The sequence below is a fragment of the Ahaetulla prasina genome, chromosome 7 (genome assembly GCF_028640845.1).
Source record: "Ahaetulla prasina isolate Xishuangbanna chromosome 7, ASM2864084v1, whole genome shotgun sequence".
NCBI lineage: Eukaryota > Metazoa > Chordata > Lepidosauria > Squamata > Colubridae > Ahaetulla > Ahaetulla prasina.
This window is the reverse complement of record NC_080545.1, coordinates 60,502,061-60,527,427: the sequence shown is the minus strand read 5'-3', so window position 1 is coordinate 60,527,427 and position 25,367 is coordinate 60,502,061. Positions and strand designations below refer to the sequence as shown.

General features: G+C 36.0%; 1 protein-coding gene and 1 non-coding gene across 2 annotated transcripts; one reads left to right on the top strand and one right to left on the bottom strand.

Annotated features, from left to right (window-relative positions):
* Positions 1-429: 429 nt before the first annotated feature.
* On the bottom strand, positions 430-501 carry TRNAD-GUC (transfer RNA aspartic acid (anticodon GUC)). The gene has a single exon. It is a non-coding gene; the product is annotated as a tRNA-Asp (tRNA).
* A 166-nt stretch (positions 502-667) lies between these two features.
* LTA4H (leukotriene A4 hydrolase) lies at positions 668-23,224 on the top strand. The gene is made up of 19 exons (XM_058190458.1): positions 668-973; positions 2,239-2,369; positions 4,676-4,796; positions 6,049-6,117; positions 9,169-9,273; positions 9,430-9,482; positions 9,994-10,066; positions 10,176-10,316; positions 10,905-10,928; positions 11,326-11,396; positions 11,479-11,590; positions 15,918-16,062; positions 16,144-16,247; positions 17,485-17,555; positions 18,015-18,069; positions 18,683-18,778; positions 20,333-20,415; positions 21,947-22,051; positions 23,007-23,224. The coding sequence occupies exons 1-19, from the start codon at positions 821-823 to the stop codon at positions 23,134-23,136; spliced, it is 1,842 nt and encodes a 613-aa protein (XP_058046441.1). The 5' UTR covers positions 668-820; the 3' UTR covers positions 23,137-23,224.
* Positions 23,225-25,367: the final 2,143 nt, after the last annotated feature.

The following is a 25,367-nucleotide window of genomic DNA, read 5'->3' as shown; positions in this document are numbered from 1 at the left end:
TTCAAAGGGGTTAAATGATATAGTGGAAAGCAAGACAAAACAAACATAGCAGACAAAGAGAAAAACTTTCAACAAAGACCCGAGTAATCTGGTCCACCGTCAGATTTCAACGTTTTTGAATGTGTTCCCCAGTTCAAAGTGTTCCAGTAAATTCTTTACATTATTTTTTAAAGCAATAATTAAAACGATCTTGGTGATACTCCTCTTTAAACTTTTAATTCGCTGGCTGAAAGATGTACTGGTTATTCTTGCAAGAATAGCATCAGATAGGATTTGTAGGTTTATTGACATCAATAGTGAAAGATAATAAATTAGGTAGCCTACTGGCTGTTGCTGTGAACGTGTAAAATACACATCATTTTCATCTGGAAATCTATGGCGGTTTCTATTAAAATTTTAAAGAAATGCACGGGAGGAAAAAAGCCGTATCTCCCCGTCGGGGAATCGAACCCCGGTCTCCCGCGTGACAGGCGGGGATACTTACCACTATACTAACGAGGAAGTACTGATGAACGGGTAGTTTTCTGCCCACTTAAATTGCTTTCCTTGAAGTTTCGGAGTTGTAATAGGTGAATAGGTTGCTTGAGCGATATCCAGAAGCTACTTGTCTGTCGTGCATCATGGGAGTAGCAGTCTTGTCTGTCGTGCATCATGGGAGTAGCATGAGCGCTGGACCTCAGGAAGAACTATAACTCCCAGAGTTCTCCTCGAGTCCACCCACAATGAGGAGGGGGCCCTCAGCCCACGAGGCGGTCCTAGGACTTCATTAAATAGCCAGCGTCGCCCTGAGCTGCCCGGTGTGTAGTTGTGTGCTGGAGCCATGGCTGACGCGGACCCGAGTTCCTTCGCTGCCCCTGATGCCTGCCGCACTCACCATCTCTACTTGCGCTGCCGCGTGGACTTCGAGAGCCGATCGCTGCGGGGCACGGCGGCCCTCACTGTGCGGTCGGAAAGGGACAACCTGAGTTCCCTGGTAACGCCCCTGGGGGGGGGCTGGGGGGGGCTGGGATGGGGGGTTGGAATTGTGGGGGGGAAGGTTTCTCTCGCGCTGTGTTGGGCTTCAGCGTTCAGAATTGCCCGGGAATTCGGGGTTCTGAAGTCGAGGGAAGAAGAAATAAAGGACGACCCCAATAATCCCCTGGTATTTCATTCTCTTCTTGATGTGCCGGGAAGCTGTCTTTGAGGGATTGCTGATAAGAGTAAAAAATAAAAAAGAGAGATTTTGCTCCTTAAGTAAACATGCGTTGGAGCGATTGGGTGTAAGGTTTTCTCTGGCTTCTATTTTAAGCAGTTGAATTAAAATAATTGCCTTACATAGGGGGACGTGGCGTCCTTGCTACTTAATGTGTAAACGTAGAGCAGTAGGTTTGGCAAAGGAGGGGTGTGTAGGATGACCATGCATGGTGGCTCACACTCGGATACCATGAAAGGGTAATATAAAAATTAATGCTGTGAATGTGCTGAGCTAGCACTAATAAAAATATTAAGCCTTCTTGGAAGTTGCATTTTATCTCCCTGATAGCAGATGTTGCAAAAACATAATCCTTCCAGGACTTTCTGCTAGGTCAAAGTATAGAAGGAATGGGGGATGATCCTCCTCCGGGGAATAATCGTCGAAGACCCACCCTGCTTCTAAACTGAAAACAAAATTCCTCTCCATTTTTCTTGGAACAGACTGAGGTCTTGCATGACAGTTTCTGAAAGAAGCACAGCACAAAATACACATATTAATCATGTTTCTAGACTGTATATATAAAATTCTGACCTTTTCTTCCAAAATGTGACACTCAACCCACAAAAATGTTTACCCTGGCCAAAATAGTTTCCAAAGAATTTTTTGATAGTATTGTGAAATTGTTCCTCTTTGCAGTTTATCTCTTACATTAAATATGTTGAAATTTTACTAGTTAAATGTTTTATTCTTTATTTATATGAAAAGGAGAAAATGGGCCAGAGAGCAGGAATAGTTATGCAGACTTATAACAAAAGCTAATAGCAGTTTTGAGACTTGAGCTGACCTAATGTCACATATCTTTGGTACTTTTTAAGAACTGAGTGGAGAAATATACAGTAAGGAAGTATTTTGTACTATCTTCTATGCTAAAATAGTTTAATAATCTTTTATAATAAGTAAAACATTTAGTGTTTTAATTATCACTTGCAGAATCTTTTCATTATTTTTAGAACATTTATTTGCTATGGTAATTAAATTTAACTTAACTTAATTTAATTTAACAGGTTTTGGACACCAAAGACCTAACAATACAGAAAGTGGTTGTTAACAATCAAGTGGCTCAGTTTGTTCTTGGGCAACAACACAGCTTCAAAGGAGCACCACTTGAAATCACATTACCATTCCACTTGAGGAAGTATGCATTTTTATCTTCATATCTTAATTATCTTGCTATTAGCTTGATCTTAGGACTTATGTCGTTATATAGGACCCTGCTCTTGCTAAATAAATGATACTGCAGCATTATAACTGCTGAGAGCCAGTTTGGTCTTGTGGTTAAGGCACCAGGCTAGAAACCAGAAGATTGTGAGCTCTAGTCATGTTTTAGGCATACAATGACTATGAACTTTCAAAGTACTTTCAGCCAAACCAACCTCCCAGCATAATTGCTGTGGGGAAAATAGGAGGAGGGTGAATTGCATAGGTTTTCTGCCTTGAGTTATTTATAGAAATAATAAAGGTGGAGGAAAAATGAGTAAAATAATTCTAGTACTATAAATATTATTAGGTGGGGCATAGGATTGTATGTTATCTTTAACAGTCTTATAATTATTAAAATCTTCAAAACATTCTTGGCTTTGTTCCACAATTCTATTTGTTTTGCAATCAAGCACATCTTTCCAAAAACTTTACTTTTGATCTTTTATTAGGAGCAATTTTTTCTTCATTCAAAAAAAGCAGTCTAGGGTAGTCCTACGGTGAGGTAAGCAGAAAAATTAACAAATAAAAACCAAGTTTCCAGAAATAAAGTTTTAAAAATATTTTGAAAAGTAAGAAGGAAAAGACAAATCTATAAAAATTTTGGTGAAGCGATCCATTTGAAAATTGTAGATTGGGAGGCAAAAGAACAGACTTGGAAGACTGCTTTCTAAAAAACGGGCTGGTTCCTTACTTCTAAGACAGAAAGTAACGGAGGAAAACCTCTAAAATCAGCAGCAGGATGAGTAAAATTAGAGAAATGCACTGCTGGACAAATTCTTTCCATAAGTTTATCTTCCAATTTTAAAATCGGGGATACTTGTTTTCTCAACACTACCCATTTGCTAATTATTCCTGTTTGCCCTTCTTGGTAATCTGCTGCTGCAGAAGAATGGGATGTCAAAAGTTTTCAACCTCACCCTCTAAGGAAACTTGACACATCATGCCAGAATTAAGCTGTGCCACCAGAGAGGTGGTGGTTCATCTTCATTTCAAGAATATTTTCATTATTGTTAGAACACGTATTTGTTATGGTAGCTCAGATTTATTTAAGAGGTTTTGGACACCAAAGATATCAGTACAGAAAGTGTATTGCAGCTACTTAAAACATACTATAGAAAGACTAGAGTCCTCAGAAAGTATCTGTCAATCTGGTGATTTCTGGGGCATGTTTTCCTCTTTAATCCAAAAAGTACTATGAATTAAAAAAATCAACATTGCAGGTGTACATTATAAGAATAATACATAAGAGTAAGTGCAGTTTTTCCCTGGTGGGCTTCTCATGAAATGAGCCGAATAATGAGGGACACCACACAAGATTTCCTCGGGATGAGAGCGCAGAGTCAAATCCAAAGCTCCCTTTTATTATAATTCATACAAGGGGATACATACATGTAGCATCATGATAGGTCAGCGAAGATGCATGTACAATAAAACAATATATGATTGGCTGAGGTGCTGCCTATTCAATGAGTGCTAAGCTGAGATAGATACCTGCTATGATAGAAAATTATTTCTGCCGTTATATCTGTTGGTACCAGTGTGTGTCAGGGTCTTTGCAAGGGCAGAGATTCCTTGGGGATGAGTCATAGATTAAGATTCTACATGGTCCGGCTGTAGTGGTCTGCCATTTAGTGGTCAGCCATCTAAACAACCTGCACGTATAATCTCTACAATACTGTTTTGGAAACTGCAGACGCCGTTCTATTCCCACAAGTAAGTTAAATCTAGCAGACTTGCACAAGTAAATTGTGGCTCTTTGCCCACATATTCAGAAGAGACAGTGCTCAAGAGACATTCTCTTGTTTGTCAATAACCATTAAAATATTTTTGATATCTGTTCTGAGAATTTCTTAGGAATCTGATGATACAAGATTAAACTTGATGTTTGATAGGTTCATTCTGTTGTTTACTTCTTTTCAGGAAAATGGGACTCAGCAACTGACTATAATTGTTGAGCAGCACATTATGAAATTATTTTGATTTGCTTTAAAAATGTAATAGACAACTGCTTCCATTAAGATGCTGCATGGTTTTGTTGTTTTTTATTCTTCCAGTTGGTAACTTAATTTTTTCCCGTGCTTTATTGTGCATATGAAGTTTTCTTAACCTCTTGCTTTGTGGGTGGACCAGTAACTACTAAGGTCTTTCAACAGGTATTCATCTTCGTTACAGTTGAGGCTTGAGGGATGGTTTAGGAAAGACTAAGTGATATTCCCAGTCTAAATATTTGAATATTTGCAGGGGCCAAGATGTGATTGTGGAGATCTCTTTTGAAACTTCTCCAAGGTCTTCAGCACTTCAGTGGTTTACTCCAGAGCAGACATCAGGGAAAAGACATCCATTTCTTTTTAGTCAGTGCCAGGTGAGTAGGTTGCTTTAGTGATATGTCTCATAAGTAAGTACTACTGGTCTTACTGTCTGATAAAAGTCTGAGAATGCGTTACTTCCTAGATGTTCATATAGTATGTTGTTAATACATCCTAATATACAGAAGATGTGCCATTGAGGGTAAAGACATACTTGGTTGTCATCGGAGTTTAGTGCTTGGTTTAACATACTTAGATGAATTATATGGCTTTACACACATCTTCATTTATAAATTTACACATTCTGATTTGTATATATACCGTACAACTTCGGATTGGACACTTCACAGCACAGACATTTTTGAGACTCTGCTTACGTACAAATGTATGGCATGCATTTTTGTAATCTTAGTGGGTTACTTCCCATGAGCCTGCCAAATTTCAGATTGCCTAAGAACATAAAGTTTAGAAAGGAGTCTACTGAAGGAGACGCAATAAAGTGTAGATGTGTAATTGAGTTAAGGATGTGAGCCTGAATGAACTGTGACTGGATATGATTATGCAAGAATTGGATACTATTCTGCATTGTAGTATAGAATAAACATTTTACAAGTAGTCCTCAGGTTACAGTGGCAATTAGAATCAGATTTTCCATTGCTAAATTATGCAATTGTAAAGTGCAAAGCCTTGTGACCATACCACTTGGCTGTTCCAGTAGTCCTTTTTTTATAGACATATTTTTATATATAATTATATGTAGATATAATTTTTTAAAATAACAAAGCAAAAGGAACAAAACACAAATATGCATAATCAAAAAATGCAGAAAAATAAGCTATAAAGTATAATATGTTAGAATAATGTTTTATATTGTTAGACCTATGTATAATTGTTAATTATCTAATGCAAACATTCAAATATGTGTGTAAACTATATGATACATTAATATGACTACCTTGCTTTTTTAAAACCTATAAACTTTGTAGTTCCAGCAGTTCTGCTTGCTGTCAATAAGCAAGTGCTTATATGTGATCCCAGCTTCCAATTTCCTGCCATCTTCCCCATTGACTTTGCTTGTGAGAAGTCAGCAGGGAATTTTGTAAATTGTCATGTGACAGTAAGGATGCCACAACAACTGGAACTGCAAGGACTTCTTGTAAATATCATTCATTTGGCACTGTCATAACTTTGAACAGTCACTGAATGAATAGTTGTAACCCAAAGACTACCTGTACTATTAGCCATACCCTTAGTGGTTTGCTGCACTATCTATACAAGAACTAATATGTGCCCTTTTCTCTTCATTAGGCTACTCATTGCAGAGCTCTTCTCCCCTGCCAAGATACCCCCTCTGTGAAGTTAACATATTATGCAGAGGTAAGTACTAGGCTGTTCAGTGCTTCAGGATCAGTGCTAAAAGGGTGCTTTGGAGAGCAAAGGATTTTGAAACTGGCTTTTTGAAGCATCCAGATCTTTTCCCTGGTTCACATGGCATCTGCAGATATCAGCTGTATGATCCTGGGTAAAGATACGGCTTTAAAAGTTTTAAAGACTTGCAAATGGATTCTACATTCATATTCCTGCATATCCTGAAGCATCTTTTATTATTAAATTATTCCCCAAGACTCTAGTAGGCAAGCACTCCATGTTGCAGAAATGCGTTCCTTTTGTACTAGGTTGACCCAACAGAATTGGTATAAGGTATGTTTCAAAATTGCATAAATTCTGCCAGATAGACTTATTTAAGGAAAGAAGCAGTTAAAAACTGAAAATATTCAGTTAGTCTTGGCAGATGCCAAATGTTGACTTTCTATTTGTAAAGTCTGGATAGTTACTTTGGTGTACATTACTTAAATGGTTAAGACCATTGTTTCTCAATCTTGGCAACTTTAAGATCTTAAAAGACCCATTTCACCCATGTTAAAGTGCTGGATGGGGAAATTCTGGGAGCTAAAGTCCACAGGTTTTAAAGATGCTGAGATTGAGAAAGACTTGTTTAGACCCAAGTTTGCTAGAAGTAGTATTTTGGTTTGCGGAATGAACAAATCAACCACAAATTTAAAAAAACCGTTGTGGTAAGAGCTTAGAAAAGGAGAAGAGGGAACTAAAAAGTGCTGGGAGAACATTAAATGGTATAATGTAATGTAATGATGTCATTACATTTCTACATAAAAATACTGAGATTAGCAGATCATTTACAACATATAAATGTTCTTCAAATTATCATGTTTGCTGCATTGCAAATTACGTAAGTAATTACCTTTATGAAAATCTATGATGTGTTGGCCCTGCCCATTATTGGAGTTAGACATTTCCAGTGTTCTATAGCTTTAAAGAGCTAAGCTTACCAAACATTTTCCTTTCTTATCAAAATTGCTTATCAGAAAGTCCTGATTTAAATATCTGTTGTAATTAGCTAATAGGTTCATATGACATACCCAAAGAAAAACCACTTTTTAGGTAATTTACCCAAGTCTGAAAAGTGAGTTTTAAAGAAAAATAAACAACATAACTAGATGCAGTATTGTTTTCATTTTTCATAAATGTTTTTTGAGCATATGTGTTTTCCCCAGAGATGAGTAGAGAAATTATATTGAATGGGCTAATATTAATAAAAAGGGACAAAAGAAGAAAACTCATTTCTTATAGTTATTTGACAAGTAATAAAAGTTACACATAAATATATCAAACGGTCAACAAATCTTTATATCAACAAGACAACTCAAAAACCTCAAAAACTTAAATTATTCAGCTCTCTAACAGTTGGAAGCCCAGTGTTACACATTGTCATGTTTGCTCCTTCAGTTAAAGACTTTTTTGAAATGTATGTATTAACATTTACCAGACCCCAAGGTTTATAGATGGCAATTAACACTTGAATAGCACTAAGAAATGCAACTCTAGCAGATACGATATATCAAAGCAGTACTGGGATTGGCCAGTAAACACACAAGCTGCTGAAGTAACTTGAAGTTTCCAGGTGGTCTTCAAAGGCAACCTGTGCAGAGCAAATTACAGTAATGTAATAAGATAAAAGCCTGTTTGGTGTAGTGCTTATCAGGCTAAAAACTGGAAGATTGTGAGTTCTAGTCCTACCTTAGATATGATACATAGGTGATAACTATTAGAGTATCCTGTTCCACATATTATCACATTTGGAGTAACAGCTAAAGCTGATCAAAAGCCTCTCCTGGTTCTAGTCAAAAAGAATCCTCAGATTGTGCACCTGGGAATCATAAATGGTATAGTCCTATAATCGGCAGATTTCTGAATTAGTTGTCACTCTGCTTGCCTGAGTTGAATTTGAGACTGTTTTTCTCTATCCTAACCCTAGCAGCCTTCATGCATAAGGATGTCTACTACATCTGCCTCTAGATCAATGGGGACAGTACAACCTGATATCATCAGCATATTGATGATAGTGCATCTCAAATTATGGATGACCTCTCTTAGCATATTCATGTAGATGTTAAATGGTATAGGTGAAACAAGCCCTGGAACACTCTATAACAGATGGATGAAGGACCCAACCTATTTCTTGTACCACCATTTTTCAAACATCTTTCAAATACAAAGCAGAACTAGTATGGCATAATCCAACTCTCAGACCTTGCAAACAGTTCTGAGAATACTGTGGTTAACATTATTAAAAGCCATTAAGAAATCCTGAGAGACGAGAGTCATTGTGTTTCTCAGGATCCTTTCTGAGATCACCCACAAAGGGTGTGAAGGAAAAGGACAATTATTAAAAATGATAGACAGACAAACAGATAGACCCAGTGGAAGCCAAGTCTGAAACCAGGCTATCATAGGTACAGATCATTTGTTTTCCCCAGCACATTCTCTAATTGCAACTCCAGTTTTCTTGCTACTTTTGCTACAATGGCCATATTTCTACCCATTTGGCAAGGCATTCTACCCCTAAATATACATACAATATAGGTTTTAATATATGAGGGAACTACCATTGGCCAAGACTTACCCTTGTATAAAGGAGCTCTCCATATGTCAAGCCTTTATTTGTATGTGTTAAATACATGGAAGATACATTTTTAGGATTTGTCTGAACACCTCTCTTTGTTTTTTGTAATGGTTACACTTAAAATAATTTATTTGAATTAAAGTTGTGCACTTAGTTTTCTTGTTAAATGCTAGATAATGAAATGTTTACTATAAGCTTATATAATTCAGGTACTGTACATATTTATATCTAATTTTGCTTCAATGAGCTGTTGAGGATGTAGTATAGTAGAATCAAAGCTGAAAACAGCAAGACATATAGGGGAGCATCTGGAAGGAGAGGGGAGTATATACATAGCACCTAACAGAAGTTTCTGACTTGCATTGTTGCAAAATTAGCATTTTAATTAAAAGGAAAAGTGTTGTCATATTGGTTAGATATTAAAGATATTTTTTGTGTTTAACTAGATATCTGTTCCAAGTGAGCTGGTGGCTCTTATGAGTGCCAAGAGAGATGGAGATTTGCTTGATCCAGAAGACCAAACTAGGAAGATATTCTGTTTCATTCAAAATGTAAGAATATTCACATGACATATTGTATCATACAAGTCATATGGATGACTTTTCTTCAGCAAACCACCTTCTAAATTTAAGCTGCCAAACATATAGGTTGTAATTATGTTTTTATTTTCTAAGAACTGACTTCCTTCCTTTCTTCCTCTGTGTTAGGTTCCAATACCCAGTTATCTGGTTGCTTTAGTAGTTGGTGCTTTGGAAAGCAGGTGAGAAGTGGATAGTCAAATGCTGGTTAAGTGGGGGTGGGGGAGGTTTAAGCATCCTACATCCTCAGTTGCTGTTTGTGGCTCTTGGTCACTGGAAAAAGGCTGCCTGGTTTCTCTGCTGGACACGTCTCAGGCAATGAACCTGTTCCTACCAGCCACCTGGTTACCTGGTCAGTTGACTGGGAGGAATCAGATTTCATTTCTTATTGCAAATGGCAGCAGAGAACTATCAATTCTGTCAGCTGGTAAGAGGCATCCACATGCCCAGGGGCAAGAGGTGAGGGAAAAAGTGAGGCATATGCCTGTTCTTTCCGTGATAATCAGTATATGAGTGGAAGAAACAATATTAGGAACAAAAATAACTGAAACAATTACCTAGCAACGGTTGCATTTCAATGTTCTTCACTGCAACTAATTTGCTCTAGTTAATACAATTCAACTAATACTGTCTTGCATAGTAATGAAATCCAAACCGTATTCTTCATTTATCTAACTGAATTTTGTTCTACAGAGTAATTGGCCCTAGAACTTTGGTGTGGGCTGAAAAGGAACTGGTGGAAAAATCAGCTTATGAATTTGGTGAGGTGGGTTACTTGCATAATGATAATAGCTATATATGCTTGTGTATTTATTTGTCTTCTGTATAATCACATGTTCAAACATTAAACACTGGTTTGCTTATTCTTGTTTCAGGCTGAAGCCATGCTGAAAATAGCAGAAGATCTGGCAGGTCCTTATGTCTGGGGTCAATATGACTTGCTGGTGTTGCCCCCATCATTTCCATATGGTGGGATGGAGAATCCCTGCCTCACTTTTGTAACTCCTACTTTATTAGTAAGTTTGACTTTATAATGGATTACATCTTCTAGGAAAAAATACTGAATCAGTTTGACCACGTTTCATTTGTGAAATTTTCACAGTATCTTGCCTTTTGATATGTCCTTATACAGGTAGCCACTTAGAACCACAATTGATCCCCAAATTTATGTTGCTAAGTGAAACATTTGTTAAGTGAACTTTGCTCCATTTTACATCCTTTCTTGCCATTGTTGCTAAGTGAATCATTGCAATTGTTAGCATGGTTATAAAGTGAACCTGGCTTCTCCATTGACTTTGTTGTTCAGAAGGTCACGAAGGGGGATCATATGACTCTGGGACACTGCAATCGTCATAACTATGAGTCAGTTGCCAAGTGTCTGAATTTTGATCATGTGACATAGGGATTCTGCAATGATTGTAAATGTGAAAAATGGTTGTAAGTCACTTTTTCAGTGCTTTTGCAACAGTCACTAAATGAACTCGATATAAGTCGAGGACTACCTGTAAACTATTTTTTTTTTCAAATTAGACCATAATATTGTAGGACTTACTGTCTGGTATTAATTTAGAGACTTAATTACCCACATTTTTATGTTTGTACAGGCTGGTGACAGATCATTATCCAATGTAAGTATAAATCTAAATTTACTCATTTATGAATATATATTACACTATGAAATGTAAATGGATTGCTCAAATCTTACATAAATAACGTCAGATAATGGATACTATTACTTATTTAGCTTAAAAATATTCAATACATATTAATAAGCAAAATGGCAAAGTTTTGTATCCTATAGAATTGCATACAGAAATTTACAACTGAAATACATTTAAGAGATTTAGGAGATTATATGAGCATTGGAAAAACAAGTTCTCCATCTTCTTCTGGCTGCATCCATTTGATGGCATTCTCCTTCATGTAATTCTGTACTCTGTTCCAAAGACATTAACTATTAAAAGAAAACGTGATTTTGCTCCTATTTGTTGTCTCTTTGAGTTAATACATTTTTATACATTTCAGGTTATTGCACATGAAATTTCTCATAGCTGGACAGGAAATTTGGTAACAAACAAGACCTGGGAACATTTTTGGTAGGTGAAATCCAAATGTTTGAAGAATTTTTGTTTAAGGGTCTATCAAAAGAAATTCTCATTTATCTGCTTCATATTCTAGGCTAAATGAGGGGCATACTGTTTATCTAGAACGCAGAATTGGTGGTCGGTTGTTTGGAGAACAATTCAGGCACTTTCAGGCTCTAGGAGGCTGGCGAGAGTTACAAAACACAGTAAGTGAATTATTTCTTTATGAAGTATTTAAATGTACACTACTACTCCCTTGACACAGTCTGGATAGCTAACAAATAATAGAATAAATAATACAAATCCATCTAAAGCCAGTTTAAACTTCCCCAGCATCTAGGGGGAATTCAATACATGTATCAACACAACACCGGTAATACCTAGCCTGGTGTCTGTGGAAGAAGAACAAGGCTTTAGCACCTTATGAAAGGCCCACAATCAGTGGTGGGATTCAGCCAGTTCGGGCTGGTTCAGGCAAACCAGTTAAATTGCTGGCTGGCCCCGCCCCTTCCTGCCCCGGCCCTTCCATGAGTCCCCATGCGCCCGATTTTAGCTCCTAGGTAAGTGCAGGGAGGCCTATTAGGCCCAAAATGGGGCGTGGGAATCCTTCCCCGCAACCCATTTTTGCTCCCGGGGGGTGCAGGAGGCAGAGTGCTGCCTGTCACACCCCCTGGCCACACCCACCATGACCACGCCCACCCAGCCGGTCGTTAGGGCAGAGAACCGGTTGTTAAATTGTTTGAATCCATCACTGCCCAAACTCCTGAGTTATCCGAATCTTCCAGGTAATCTGAAGATAATAAGCATAATAATAAATAGGAACGTGCAGAATTCCAGAGGTAATCTTCAGAAACTCCAGCCATAGCACTTTCTTGCAATACCTGAAACAGTTGTCTCCTTTCCCAGGATTATGTATCAAGCAGTCATATGGTTTGGGAAAAGCTGCTTTAAAATGTGGGAAAGATGTGCTGCATTTATTTGCATGCCCTGGACTCTTTTTATGACTAAAAAATTAATGCCTGATTAAATAATGGCATTTATTTTGTATTAAAATGCATTGAACTAAACCAGTAGTCCTTGATTTACAATAGTTCATTTAGTGACCGTTCAATATGGTGCGGTGTCCTAGAGGTGGAGCTCTCGCCTCACAATCAGGAGGCTGTGAATTTGATCCTAGGTAGAGGCAGATATTTTTCTCTGGGCACACTAAGAATTTATCTGCTGAACAAAACTGCATTGGCGATAGGAAGGGCATCCAGCCATTAAAGCACTCTGCTAGCTCCATTCAGTAGCCTAGACTCTACCCTACAAGGGATTGTGGGATCATTAAATGAAGATGATGATGATGTAGTGACTTAAAAATTACAACAGCATTGGAAAAAGTAACACAATCATTTTTCACACAACCATTATAGCATCCCTATGGTCACGTGATCAAAATGCAGACGCTTCTCAATGAACTCATTTATAATAGTTGCATTATCATGGGATCATATGAATCATCTTTTGCAACCTTCTGACAAGCAAAGTCAATAGGGAAGCTAGTTCACTTAACATCCATGTCCCTAACTTAACGACTGCAGTGATTCACTTTAAAAGCTGTGGCAAGAATGGTCGTAAAATGGGGCAAAACTCATTTAACAAATGTCTCACATAATAACATAAATTTTGGGCTCAATTGTGGTCATAAGTCGGGAATTACTGTATTAAATAAAAAATTTTAAATATTAAATAGGTATTTTTTAAGCATTTGAAGTAAGTGCATCTGACTTCAAGGAACAAAATTATACTCTCTCCCTAAACTGACTTCTAATTTTTGGAAATATTTGCTTTACTGCCCCCTCCTTGGCATTTTCAATATTCAAAGTGAGAAAGAAATACATAAATTAAATAAAATAAATCCATTAAGCAGCAACATAAGAAGTATATAAAATAAGTTGAAGAATTCTTTATCAAACAGAATATTTAAACAAGACAAAGATCAGAAAAGACTAATAATGAAACATTTATTTGATTAGGAAGTTCCATTATATGAATACTGTTGGAGGTATATTCTCATGTCCTGCTACTGAAATGCACCTTCAAAGTGGCTGTTTAAGGGTTAGAAGTCAGATTTTGGATACAGTATGCAAACTTCCTTATGTTAGGCAAGAAAGCTTTCAAGATTTTCTTGCAGTATTTGAGGTTTTATGGCTAACCAAATGTTTAACTTGAATTTCATTTGAATTCAGCACTATTTTCACGTGAATTAGGGAAAAGAGCCAGAAGTCAATGTAATAAAAAGGAATTGTATTTTGAGGAACAAAATCTGAAATCATTTTAATTAAAACATTTTGAGCTTATACAAGTTCCCTCTCTCTTTAAAAATTGCTCTAAGTCTGATCTAGATATGGGCAGGGTAGACATTACAGTGCCCAAAGTTTCATGAGCCAGGAAAGAACCTGATTGATTGATAGACCTTATTCTATTTTTATAGTTGCTCATTTCGCATATGCAACTCTAGGCAGCTCACAACAATTAAAAACAATAACAAGAACAATAAAAATGCAAATAAAAACAGATACAACCATATTAAAAACTACTGTCAGAAATTCAGACACAAAACAATCATAATCAGTAGGTAAATGCAAGCAATACATCTGATTCAGCAAAACCATTGAAGAGGCTCACCACTTCCACTCGCCCCTTAAGCGTGGTGGCACAGCCATGTCTTCAGGGACTTTCTAGATGCCAGACGAGCAAAGACCAGTCCGGAGAAATTATTTATTTATTTATTATATTTTTATCCTGTCTTTAGTTCTTTATAAATAACTCAGGGCAGCAAATATTACATAATACTCTTGAATAAAGGAGAATATTTGTAGCACCAGGTTGAAAAGAGGGGTCTTTGGTGCTCTCTGAGCTTGCTTGTTTTCTTGCAGACATTTCATTACCCAAACTAGGTAACATCATCAGTGCTAGTGAGGAGTGCAGTTTGCTGTCAGTTTATATTCCGGTGGCTTGCCTATCAGTGTTGGTGGAGGTGGTCTTAGGGATTCTTTGGTTGGGCTGTTAGCTATTGGCTTATTTGGCAGTTTCTTGATTGGGGTATTGTTTGCTTGATTGTTGGTCTGATGTTAACCTTGGAGTTAATCTATGCTAGGGGTGTCAAACTGGATGCTTTAATCACACACGACCATGCCCACCCCAGCTCCACGAAGGGGAATAATGTCATGTTACGGCAACGTGACGCCACAAGTTTGACACCCGTGATCTATGCTGATCTGGGTGCTGATTGCTGGTGGAGAGATGCTTGGGTCTTTTTGTTCTCTTTTGCACTGGATAACCGTCTCTTTTGCATAGTCTATAGATGTTGTTAATGTGTCTATTGATGACTGATTTGTCAGAGTGCCAGGCTTCTAGACTTGGCTGTGTCTTAGGATGGTCACATTTTCCCACTTGAAACTATGGTTAAATCTCTATATGTGTGAAATTAAAGAATTTTCATCATGTCTTCTGACTGCTAGTTGGTATTCATGGATGCGTTCTGCCAGTCTTCTGCCTGTTTGTTGTACATAGTGGTTGTTGAAGTCCTTACCTTGTATATTGTAGATAACTCCGTTTTTTTCTTCTGGGTTGTTGGGTCTTTTGGGTTGCTTAGGATGTTTTAAGGGCTTTAGTTGTCTTGTGTGCTATGCTGAGTCCATGTGGTTGGTGGTTTCTGAGGTATTCTTGATGTATAGCAGTGTAATTCTTTTTAGGGTTTGTGTTGGTTGTGCTTTATTGGGTTGAGTGGTCAAGGACTTTTTGATAAAGTTGTGTGGATTTCCATTTTGTTGGAATATGTTGTATAAATGTTCTATTTCCTTTTTTTTTTTTTTTGCTGTTCCAAGTTTGTCTAAATAAAACTCCTTCCTTCTCCTATTTTCCCCACAACAACCTTGTGAGGTGGGTTGAACTGAGAGAGAGGGCCTGGTCCAAGGTCCCTTGGCCAGCTTTCCTACTTACAATGAGACTAGAAATCATAGTATCCTGGTTTTTAGGCCAGCGTTTTAACCACTACATCAAAGTGAATCACTAGTTTCAAAGGGCAGGCACCAAAGCTCTCTTCCTGGGTCCCATCAGATGACATTCCTTGGTAGATGGGACACATAGCATAGTTGTCTTGGCAGATCTGATGACATGGGTAGATGTAAACAGGAAGAAGCACCACTTCAAATATCTTAGCCCTGGATCATGTGGGGCTCTATTGGGCATTGCCAGCACCTTACCCAAATTTATTTGATATTTGGTTCTCCTTTTCTCCTTTTTTGTACACCAATCTTCTTTCTTTGTTGTTAGTGCTGGACATGGGTTTGGACATTTTGTTTTTTGTTTGTTTTTCTGTTTTGTATTTTACCTTCTATGATAAAGCAAAATATACTTTAGAAATTACAAATTTCTAAATTACAATAGAATTGTATCCAAAAGCATACAGGTAGTCAAAGCGGCTTGCAGAGCAGAGGTGTAAAGTGTGCTGCTAAGAAAATCTTAATTTTCATAATTGTTTTCTAGATTAATAACCTTGGAAGCACAAATGAAGTGACTAATTTGATCCCTAGTCTGAAGGACCTAAACCCTGATGTTGCATATTCTTCTGTTCCATATGAGAAAGGCTTTGCTTTATTGCTTCATCTGGAGCAGCTGCTTGGTGGACCAGGTATTAGTTTATTTTAAAACTACATGGCTTTCTTTAACCTAGACATTCTACTATTGATTAATATATGTCATACTCTCACAGATGTCTTCATTGGCTTTTTGAGGGCATACATCCAACAGTTTGCATACAAGAGTATAGTGACTGAAGACTGGAAGAATTTCCTCTACTCCTATTTCAAGGATAAGGTTAGGTGCTATTCTTACAATTTGAGATTTTACTTACAATTCAAACTAAAAGAATGGAATGAAATGAAATGAAATTGTTTTATACACAGTCCTTTCAATAAACTAGTTTGCTTTTTTTTATTTATCCAATTTGTCTAGCTGCCCAACTGAAACTAGTGACTATTATACCTTTTCACCTAGCAGCCACTTGAGCGGACTTTTTAGTTTTTTAAACTCAACTACAGCTTAATCTATGACCTGTTCAGACATTCTTTCCAAGAGATTTCCTTACCTAAACAGAAAAAACAGTGGGAGCAGGAATAACTTATGACTTCCTGCCAGCTTTCCTATTGAGTTTTCTCATGAAAAACTAATAGAGAGCATTGGAAATCTCCCTCCTCTCTCCCTCTACCTACTTCTCTGCTCCTTTCATCCTTCCTTCCTCCCTACCTCCTCCTTTCTTCCTTATCTAAACAGAGAAACAAAAGACTTCCTCCTTCCCTCCCTCTCTCTCAAGAAGGCTGGTAAGTGCTCCTTGCTGGATAATTGAGGTAGTGAGTGTGGCTGGGAAACTGCCATAGAACGTTAAAAATGAGGATTCCGTACTGTAGCAGCCTCATTGTGCTGAAGCTGCCATTATTTTGAACTGCATTGTTTGGATTCATGGATCCCAGCCCATTTGAGATACCTTGGATGAAAAGGTTTTATCCTAAGATGCCCCATTTCACCCACTACCAACATGAGAATTTTAGTAGTATAAATATAGGTAATGAATTGATTAAAGCAAAGACTAATTTCTTCAAAGTTGCTCAAATTACCTGAGAAATATGTTGAAGCAAAATATGTCATTATGAGGATTCTAGCATGGGGATGTAAAATGATAAAAGAAAGCAGCATAGTAATTTAAATTAACATATTATTCAGGATTATATGGCTTGGGATCAGAATAAAAGTACTTTTAAGAAATATCTATAAAAAGTATGTTATTTAAATATTTATGCCCGCATGCATCCAGCAAAGTCAACCCATGCTTAGTTGTTAATGACTAAATTGTATTCTATTCATTATGAGTAAAATCTATATCTGAGAATCTGGAGACTTGATGCTGTCTTACATATTCAACTGCATTTAATTTGTTTTGGTGACTTTTTTTAAAAAAAAGTGGGGTATGTTACATTGTAAGAAATTGATATCACTTTAAAAGCAATTTTGGTTCACTGCCCTCATTTTGGCTAATAGGAGGTCATTTTTTTTCTAGGTTAATGTTCTTAACAAAGTTGACTGGAATGCATGGATGCATACTCCTGGTATGCCACCAGTAAAACCTGAGTAAGAGTTTTCATCTAGTAGTTCTCCCCATCTCCTTATTTAGAGGCAGAGCTTTTAGTTGTATTTTTAAAGCTATTGCTTAATAAAGATGTTTGTTTTTTAAAAATATACATTATCTGTTCTGGATCTTTTGTTTGTTATGCTGATATGAGCATTTAGCTGATTGTTAGATGAATATGTACATATATGAGACAGTACATATAGAATAATTTTGTATAAAAATAAATATTAAAAATCAATATTACCAACATTATTCAAAAATCAAGTATAGCTATAAAATATTTTTGAATTATTTTTGTAAAAATTCTACATATCTGTAAGCAAAATTCTTTATATTACATAAACTGCTCAATGCATGTAGTGCATTGGGCATATGCCCAAAATAAACATGTAATTTATGCACACACACACATACTTTTACATTTGTAAACAAATCCTGGTTTTTTTCCCCATCATCAGATATGATACTACATTGTCAAATGCTTGTGTTGCCTTGAGCCAAAGATGGATCAAAGTGAGTTAATGACTTCTGATATACAGAAGGTTTTATATGTTTGTCAAGTATTATTTTAGTGTTCCACTTTGCATTGACTTCTACTTTCATAGTATAGAATTTAATACAGGGTCATTGAGAACTTGCCTTTATACTGAAATACTTTTCATTAGCTGCTATTTTAGACTGTTTTGAACATTATTTTTGAATGTTGATGTTTTGAACATCATATATATTTTTATTGGTAATAATATGAGTAACATTGCATGAATTTACCCAGTAGAAATAGGTAGTTGCCGTAATGCTATGATATAAAGTTGTGGAATTATGTGGAAGTAAGGCTTTAATTTTCCTTATTGCAATTGGAATAAGTTACGTTCAGTAGGAAGTATATTCTAATCTTGTCTTTGCAGATATTAGTTATCTTTATAACTCTGTAAGTATGTAAGATAAAAACATTTCTTGTCTTTAAAGAAAACTGAAGTCCTTGGTGTTTGATCCTTATTTACCAAAGTGAGGCTTGATAAATGAAATCCTTTTGAATGTAGATCCTGGTATTTTAGAAACTATGAGCTCCTTTGTATATCCCTGCCCTTATGTGTTTCACATTTCTTCCCAATCTGGCTTCCTTTAGGCCACTGAAAGTGATCTTGGTTCTTTCAGCTCAGCTGATATAAAAGACATGTCTTCTCACCAACTAATTGAGTTCCTCGCACTCCTGCTGATGGAGGTAAGTGGTTGCCAGCCATTTGTCATTCAAACGTATATGTGTTCAGCCAGAAGGGCTGATTTCAAGGAATATGACATGAACCTAGCATTTTAGACAGTATTTCATCAATTTGGAAAATGGAATGTTTATTCAAATTGTTCAGCTAACCAGCTCATCTAAATGATTCTGGGAAAAGTCACAACAGGTAAAAAGATAAAAAATAAAGTAGGTAGTCCTCGACTTACAACAAGTTCCTTTAGTGATTGTTTGAAGTTACAATGGCACTGACAAAAGTGCCTTATGACAATTTTTCATACTTATAGCTGTTGCAGCATCCCCATAGTCACATGATTTATATTTGAATGCTTGGCAACTGACTCACATGAGGGTCCCCTTTTGCGACCTTCTGACAAATTCAATGCGGAAACCAGATTCACTTAACAACCATATTACTAATTTAAGAACCTCCGTGATTCACTTAACAAATGAGGCGAGAAAAGTCATAAAATTGATTAACAAATTTCTCACCAACATAAATTTGAAGCTCAATTGTGGTTGTAAATTGAGGATTACTTTTATACAAACATAAATTATCCACAATCAATTAAAAAAAACAGAAAATCATGATCAGTAGAATTCATTCTATTTCAGCTCCTGTCTTCAGGGCTTTACTAAAGGCTGGGATGGTCAGGGCCAATGTAAACCTTTATGGGTCATAACCAGTACCTTAAATTAGACTCAGAACCAATGCTCCTCACAGAGCTGGGGAGTAAAGTTCTCTGTTTGAGGACTATCCATGCAAATATATTCTATACCAGCTGCAACTTCTGGATGCTCTTCAAGAGCAACCCATATATTTAACCAATTTCATTGTATACACGATGTACAATGACAATAAAGGCTATACTACTATACTATATATAGCACAATACAGTAACCCATTGAAGCAATGACCAAGGTATGAGTGAGTAGAGCCTCTGATTCAGGAACAGGTGCGACTGCCATACAATATGAAGTTGCACAATGTTGTTGTTTTTTATTATGCCAATGTATAAATAGTGGCATTCTTTCATTCACAAACATGGAGAATGATTAACTTAGGCAAGCTTTTCGTTCAAATATTTCATGTGTTTCCTTCTTCCTTATTTATGCAAGCATAAGGGAAGGATTTACCTTACAAATTAACCAACTGGTTTTTTTTTAATATAGTAGATGTTGATTTAGAAGGACTCTGGATATACTAGGTAACTGTTACAACAAACAAAGTGAGGGACTTGCTTCAGAAATAGATTAGATGCCAAAAGAAACACTGCTAGGAATTGGTTACTTAACTTTCTTCTATTTAATGAATATAGACCAAAGGCAAAATGAAGCTGTATAATATTACTACTATCTGCTCTGAACTGCACTTTTCTACAATAGAGTGAGTGACTGTCCAGAAAACACTGCTTAGAAACTGACATTGTTATTTGAAACTAAAGAGATACCGTTGTGGTTTTTTTTCCCATTTCCTTTTCCTCCTTGTTTGTCCTTCTCTTTCTCTCACATACACACACACCGTTTCAAAATTCATAGAATCCTCTTTCAGTGAGCCATGTCAGTCGAATGCAGGAAATCTATGACTTCAATGCAACAAACAATTCCGAAATCAGATTCAGGTTCGTTGCAAGTTTTTCTACTTAGTCCTATTGCATGTACACCTAAATTTCTCATGATGGAAATCAGAAATACACGGAAACCAATATATAGGAGTAAGTAGCATCACACCTGGGAAGTTGGAAGATGGTGAAAGATGATACTTTTGTTTTGTTTTGTACTTAGACTCCTTTAAATGATGAATTATAGCTGGCAAAACTATAAAGCTATTTATCAATTGGCATTCAACCACAATTTCCTACTTTGGTTTTCAGCAAGCAACATGGGGTTTAAAGAGATAAGAATGAACATCTCAAATGGGAGGAAAGGGGAGGGGAATGATCTATGGGCCTGACAGTCATTCACCTATATTTGTTAAGCCAAGAATTTTAGATTGAAATTATCCTATCTAATCTGTAGAGGGTGCTGCCAGTTTTTAAAATTCTAAATTTTGATTTGTCAGTTTGATTATTCATTGTCAATATGTTATGTGCAGGAGTCTTGCAGATTGGTTTAGTATTCATGAAGCACTGAAAAACAGTCTCTCACTGTCAGTAGATTGATTTGATGCAGGTTGTAGAATAAAGCAAATTGACAGCTTTTTTTAAAGAAAGCCTAAGGAGAAGTTGATAGCATATGTCCAGTTTGTGATAAAACTTTAGGGCAGGGGTAGTCAATCTTTTTATACCTACCACCCACTTTTGTATCTCTGTTAGTAGTAAAATTTTCTATCTGCCCACCGGTTCCACAGTAATGTGCCGTGTATTGTCTGCGCATGCCTCTCGCACATAGTGGATTGGGTTTGGGGGATGGGGGCGTCAGCTACCAGCTCTGCTTGTCTGTTATAGCTGGGTGGTGTGGGGGGAGATGCACAAGCTATTATGGGACGAGGCTCTTTTGTTTGCGGTTGCACTATAGCGCCATTTAGTTTCACTTACGTAACGTGAAGTAAACTTATGCGCAGGCGATACAAATAGTATATTTTTAGAAATTTAAATTGTCACGGGGAATTTTATGAAAACCTAATGAAAATGTTTTTAAATAATGCTATGAATTTTTTTTTTAAAGTCAATTAAATTTTAAAAAAAGGAAAGTGCTTCAGTATCAAAACCGCTACCGCCCACCATGAAAGCTGGAACGCCCATTAGTGGGCAGTAGGGACCAAGTTGACTACCACTGCTTTAGGTGATAAAAAAATTAAAAATAGTCTATGCAAGGGATATCTTGCTACGAGCAGCTTGTGCATCTTACATACTGTGTTCTGCTTCTAAACCCTACTGATAAAGAGGCAAATTATCATTTTAAAAGCTTTTCTTGTGTGCCAATTAAATTTTTATAATAACTGAATATCTGGAAAAAAGATAAATTAATATGAATAACTATGCTTAATTTGCATATTGGTTCAATTTAGGAACAGCATACTCTAGAATCTGGATTATTAATTATATATAAAAAGGATTTACATATCACTTTTTAAAAAATTGTTAAGTGGTTTATAGTAATATAAATGAATACAATAAAAAGGGAAATGAACCTCATTTCGCTACCTTTCAGATGGCTTCGCCTCTGCATTCAAGCCAGGTGGGAAGATGCCATCCCTCTAGCTCTAAAGATGGCTACTGAACAAGGCCGCATGAAATTTACTCGCCCGTTATTCAAGTAAGATAAGTGTCAAAATGTTTTAGCCATTTTCCTGATCATTGACTTAAATGTCACTTTTGACTTTTTCAAAATCACCAGTATCAGAATTATAATGCAAATACACAACTCCGTTATTAACAATATTCATGTGGAATTTGTAGTAGCTTCTGTTTAGTCTATTTCTTTTCATATATCAAACAATACAAATTTTACAACCTGGATGCTGAAGGAGCAAGAGTTAACCTTTTTTTATAAAGCTGGCATTGCTGTTTTATAATGTCATTTTAAACTTAAAATCATTGATTCTAAAGAATAGCAGTTATTATAAGATTACATAGGACAGAGGTGTCAAACTGGCAGTCCATGGGCCAGATGTGTCACATGTAGGCCACGCTCACCCCAGCTCCGCGAATGGGAAAAACGTCTCAAAAGGTCACGAGACGGCAACGTGACACTGGGAGTTTGACACCCGTGACATAGGAAAACCTAAATATTGTTAAATTTGGCTGTGAGATTTTGGCTTTTTAAAATAATTCTTATTACTGAAGATTAATAAACATCATGGTGTTGATCACATTTGATTGAAGCAAGCAGTCTAATAGGCAGAGCAATCGTATAAATATTGAGGCATTTTGAAAATATTGGATGATTAGACCAGCTGAGACCGTGTTTTGTTTTATCTATCACTCCACTTTGAGATTTTTAAAATAGCAGATGTATATACATGTTTTATATAAATAATGTAAATTCTCCACATTACATCCAGGCACAAATGTAACTAAGTAAGTTCAAAACAGATTCATGCAAATCTGCTCCTATTTATCATGTAGTACTTTTCTCAAAACTCCAAATATACTCTGAATGGAGTAAACTGTGTGATCCTACTTAGTTCAGACTACAGTTTTTATTATGTGGAATTGATAAAACAAAAGCACTAAAGTATTTTTTTTTTGTTATGTGGAATTTTTTATAGGGATCTCTATAAATTTGAAAAATCACGTGACCAAGCCATCAGTGCCTTCCAGCAGCACAAAATATTTATGCATCCAGTGACTGCAATGTTGGTATCCAAAGATCTGGGCCTGGAGGGACAAACAGCCTAACTTCTGCAGAGTTGATGGTGCTGACCTTGTCAAAGAAAAATTTGCTATTCTTTTCCAAAAATTACAAATAAAATCATGGTAGATCTCATTTGCTTTCTTACTTTACATTGTGTTCTAAAATAAGGAAGCTCTTTCTACATTTTCTAGAGCTTTGCACTTCTGCTACATACACGTTCTACAAAATTGGGGGGGGGAAAATACTATATTTTTCTACATTTTGCTACACTAGCTGTACTTTTACCACAATAAATATAGGTACTAGTGGACTTTATTGAAAATGTGTATTAACACTTGTTTTTTGAGTTCTTCTACCTGCAATCTCTTTTTATGTTGATATACTTAATAATGCAATCATTGATTTCATCAGAAGAGTGAAATAAACTATGAACAGATACAACTATCTCTGATTTATATTCTTTCTTTAACAGTGTTGGTATAGCTTTCAAGTCTGATTCATGAGTCAAATCTTTGTCTTTATAAAGGCAGAAATAATTAACTGGTTTATTTTTATTTATAAGATTTATGTGGTATGCCAAGTATGCCTATTGGCTACTGGAGATTTAAATATGAGAATAAGAAAAACATTAAAATGTTTTTATTAAAATGACCCCTCAAGGCTACAACACAAGATTGAATTTATAGTGGGACTTATGAAGGTTCTGAAAAAATTCTTCGGACTATCCAGAGGAACAGGTCAATCAGCTTTGGGATATAAAGATTCATGAATATTGAACTTTTTGAGAAGTGACTTTAGGTTTGAATATATGTTTTTTGGATTATTGGACAAAAGAGGGACAAAATTAAATGAGATGCTCCACCAGCAAGAATAGAGTGGAATTTGGGGAGAAAATGGCATCATTAATTCAAAGTATTAAGGATATTTTGACACGAAGCTACAAGGAGATTATGAATAAAATGCAGAGCATAGATGGAGAGCTGGAATACATGATACAAAAGACAAGGAGTGCCCAGGAAAAGGAGCCAATTGAAAGAGTAGATGAAAAAACAGAAGAGAAAAACCAAATAAAATGAGATGACAAGAAGGAGATAACTGCAAAAACAACAATGACTGATGAAATAAGCCAAGGAGAGAGTATTTTAAGGGACTTAAAAAAAGAAATGGGGTTGCAGGAAAAATTTTTGGAAAAGAGATGTGGGCAAGAGTAGAAATTTTGAAAATTAGACAATGGAATAGGGCAGAGAAAGGAGAAATGTTTAAAATTATTGGTCAAGATAGAGACAAAGATCCAAGAGAGGAATATGGGAGGCAAGCAAAGAAAAGAACAAAGTTTTAAAATGGGCAAGAGACAATGGGTGGAATTTTTAAGTATAATAGTGACATAATTAAAAGTTAGAATAGAGATGCAAACTAGAGAGAGGGTAGTTAATGGAATGCACATTTTTATATAATAAGGTGAAGTAATGGGGGAAATCAGAATTCAGATGATGGTATTATCAAGTATGCTTCAATAATATGGTGATTGGCATAAAAATAACATTGAAATATTGAATAATTTAATGAAAAATTATAAGAACATAAATATGTGTATTATTATTAGAACCATATAAGCTTGCTAAATGTAATAAATATGATTAATATTTTATTTGTAGTAAAATGAATGAATATGGTGATTGCCATAAAAGTAACATTGAAATATTGAATAATTAAATAATGAAAGATTATAACAACATAAATATGTGTACTATTATCAGAATTATATAAGCTTTTCAAGCGTAGTAAATATGAATATTGTTTTATTTGTACCAAAATTAAGACACTCAGGGACCACACTTTTCACGCATTGATATGTTTGTAAAAAAATCAAAAAATTTGTGGGGGGAAAGATTTTTTTTACCTCCTCTCCTCTCCTCTTCCCTTTCTTCTTTTTCTCTCCCTCTTTCTCCCATCTCTCTCCTTCTTATCTCTGTCTATTGCTATATCTATTTTCAATATCTCTAATGTTAAGACATCCCCAATTCTCTCATTTATTACACATATTTTTCAAACCTCCTCTCCTATATTTTAAACCTTAACATTGTCTTCATTTTATTCCATTTATATCATAGTCAATTAGTACAACTTTCCACATATTTTCTTAACATTTCTATTCAAAATTCAATACTTGCTATTTTTTTCCAACAATGTACATCATTTACTAACATTTCAATTTTATTCCCTTTTACATCTTAAATTTCAGTCATGTTAATTTATAAACCGTGCCATTCCAAAT

Bases quoted from the DNA above. Each gene is read 5' to 3' on its own strand.
- LTA4H (XM_058190458.1), top strand. From the start codon at position 821: ATGGCTGACGCGGACCCGAGTTCCTTCGCTGCCCCTGATGCCTGCCGC. The intron at 9,483-9,993 runs GTGAGAAGTGGA...TTTGTTCTACAG, and splicing joins GTTGGTGCTTTGGAAAGCAG to AGTAATTGGCCCTAGAACTT. The intron at 11,397-11,478 runs GTAGGTGAAATC...TTCATATTCTAG, and splicing joins AAGACCTGGGAACATTTTTG to GCTAAATGAGGGGCATACTG.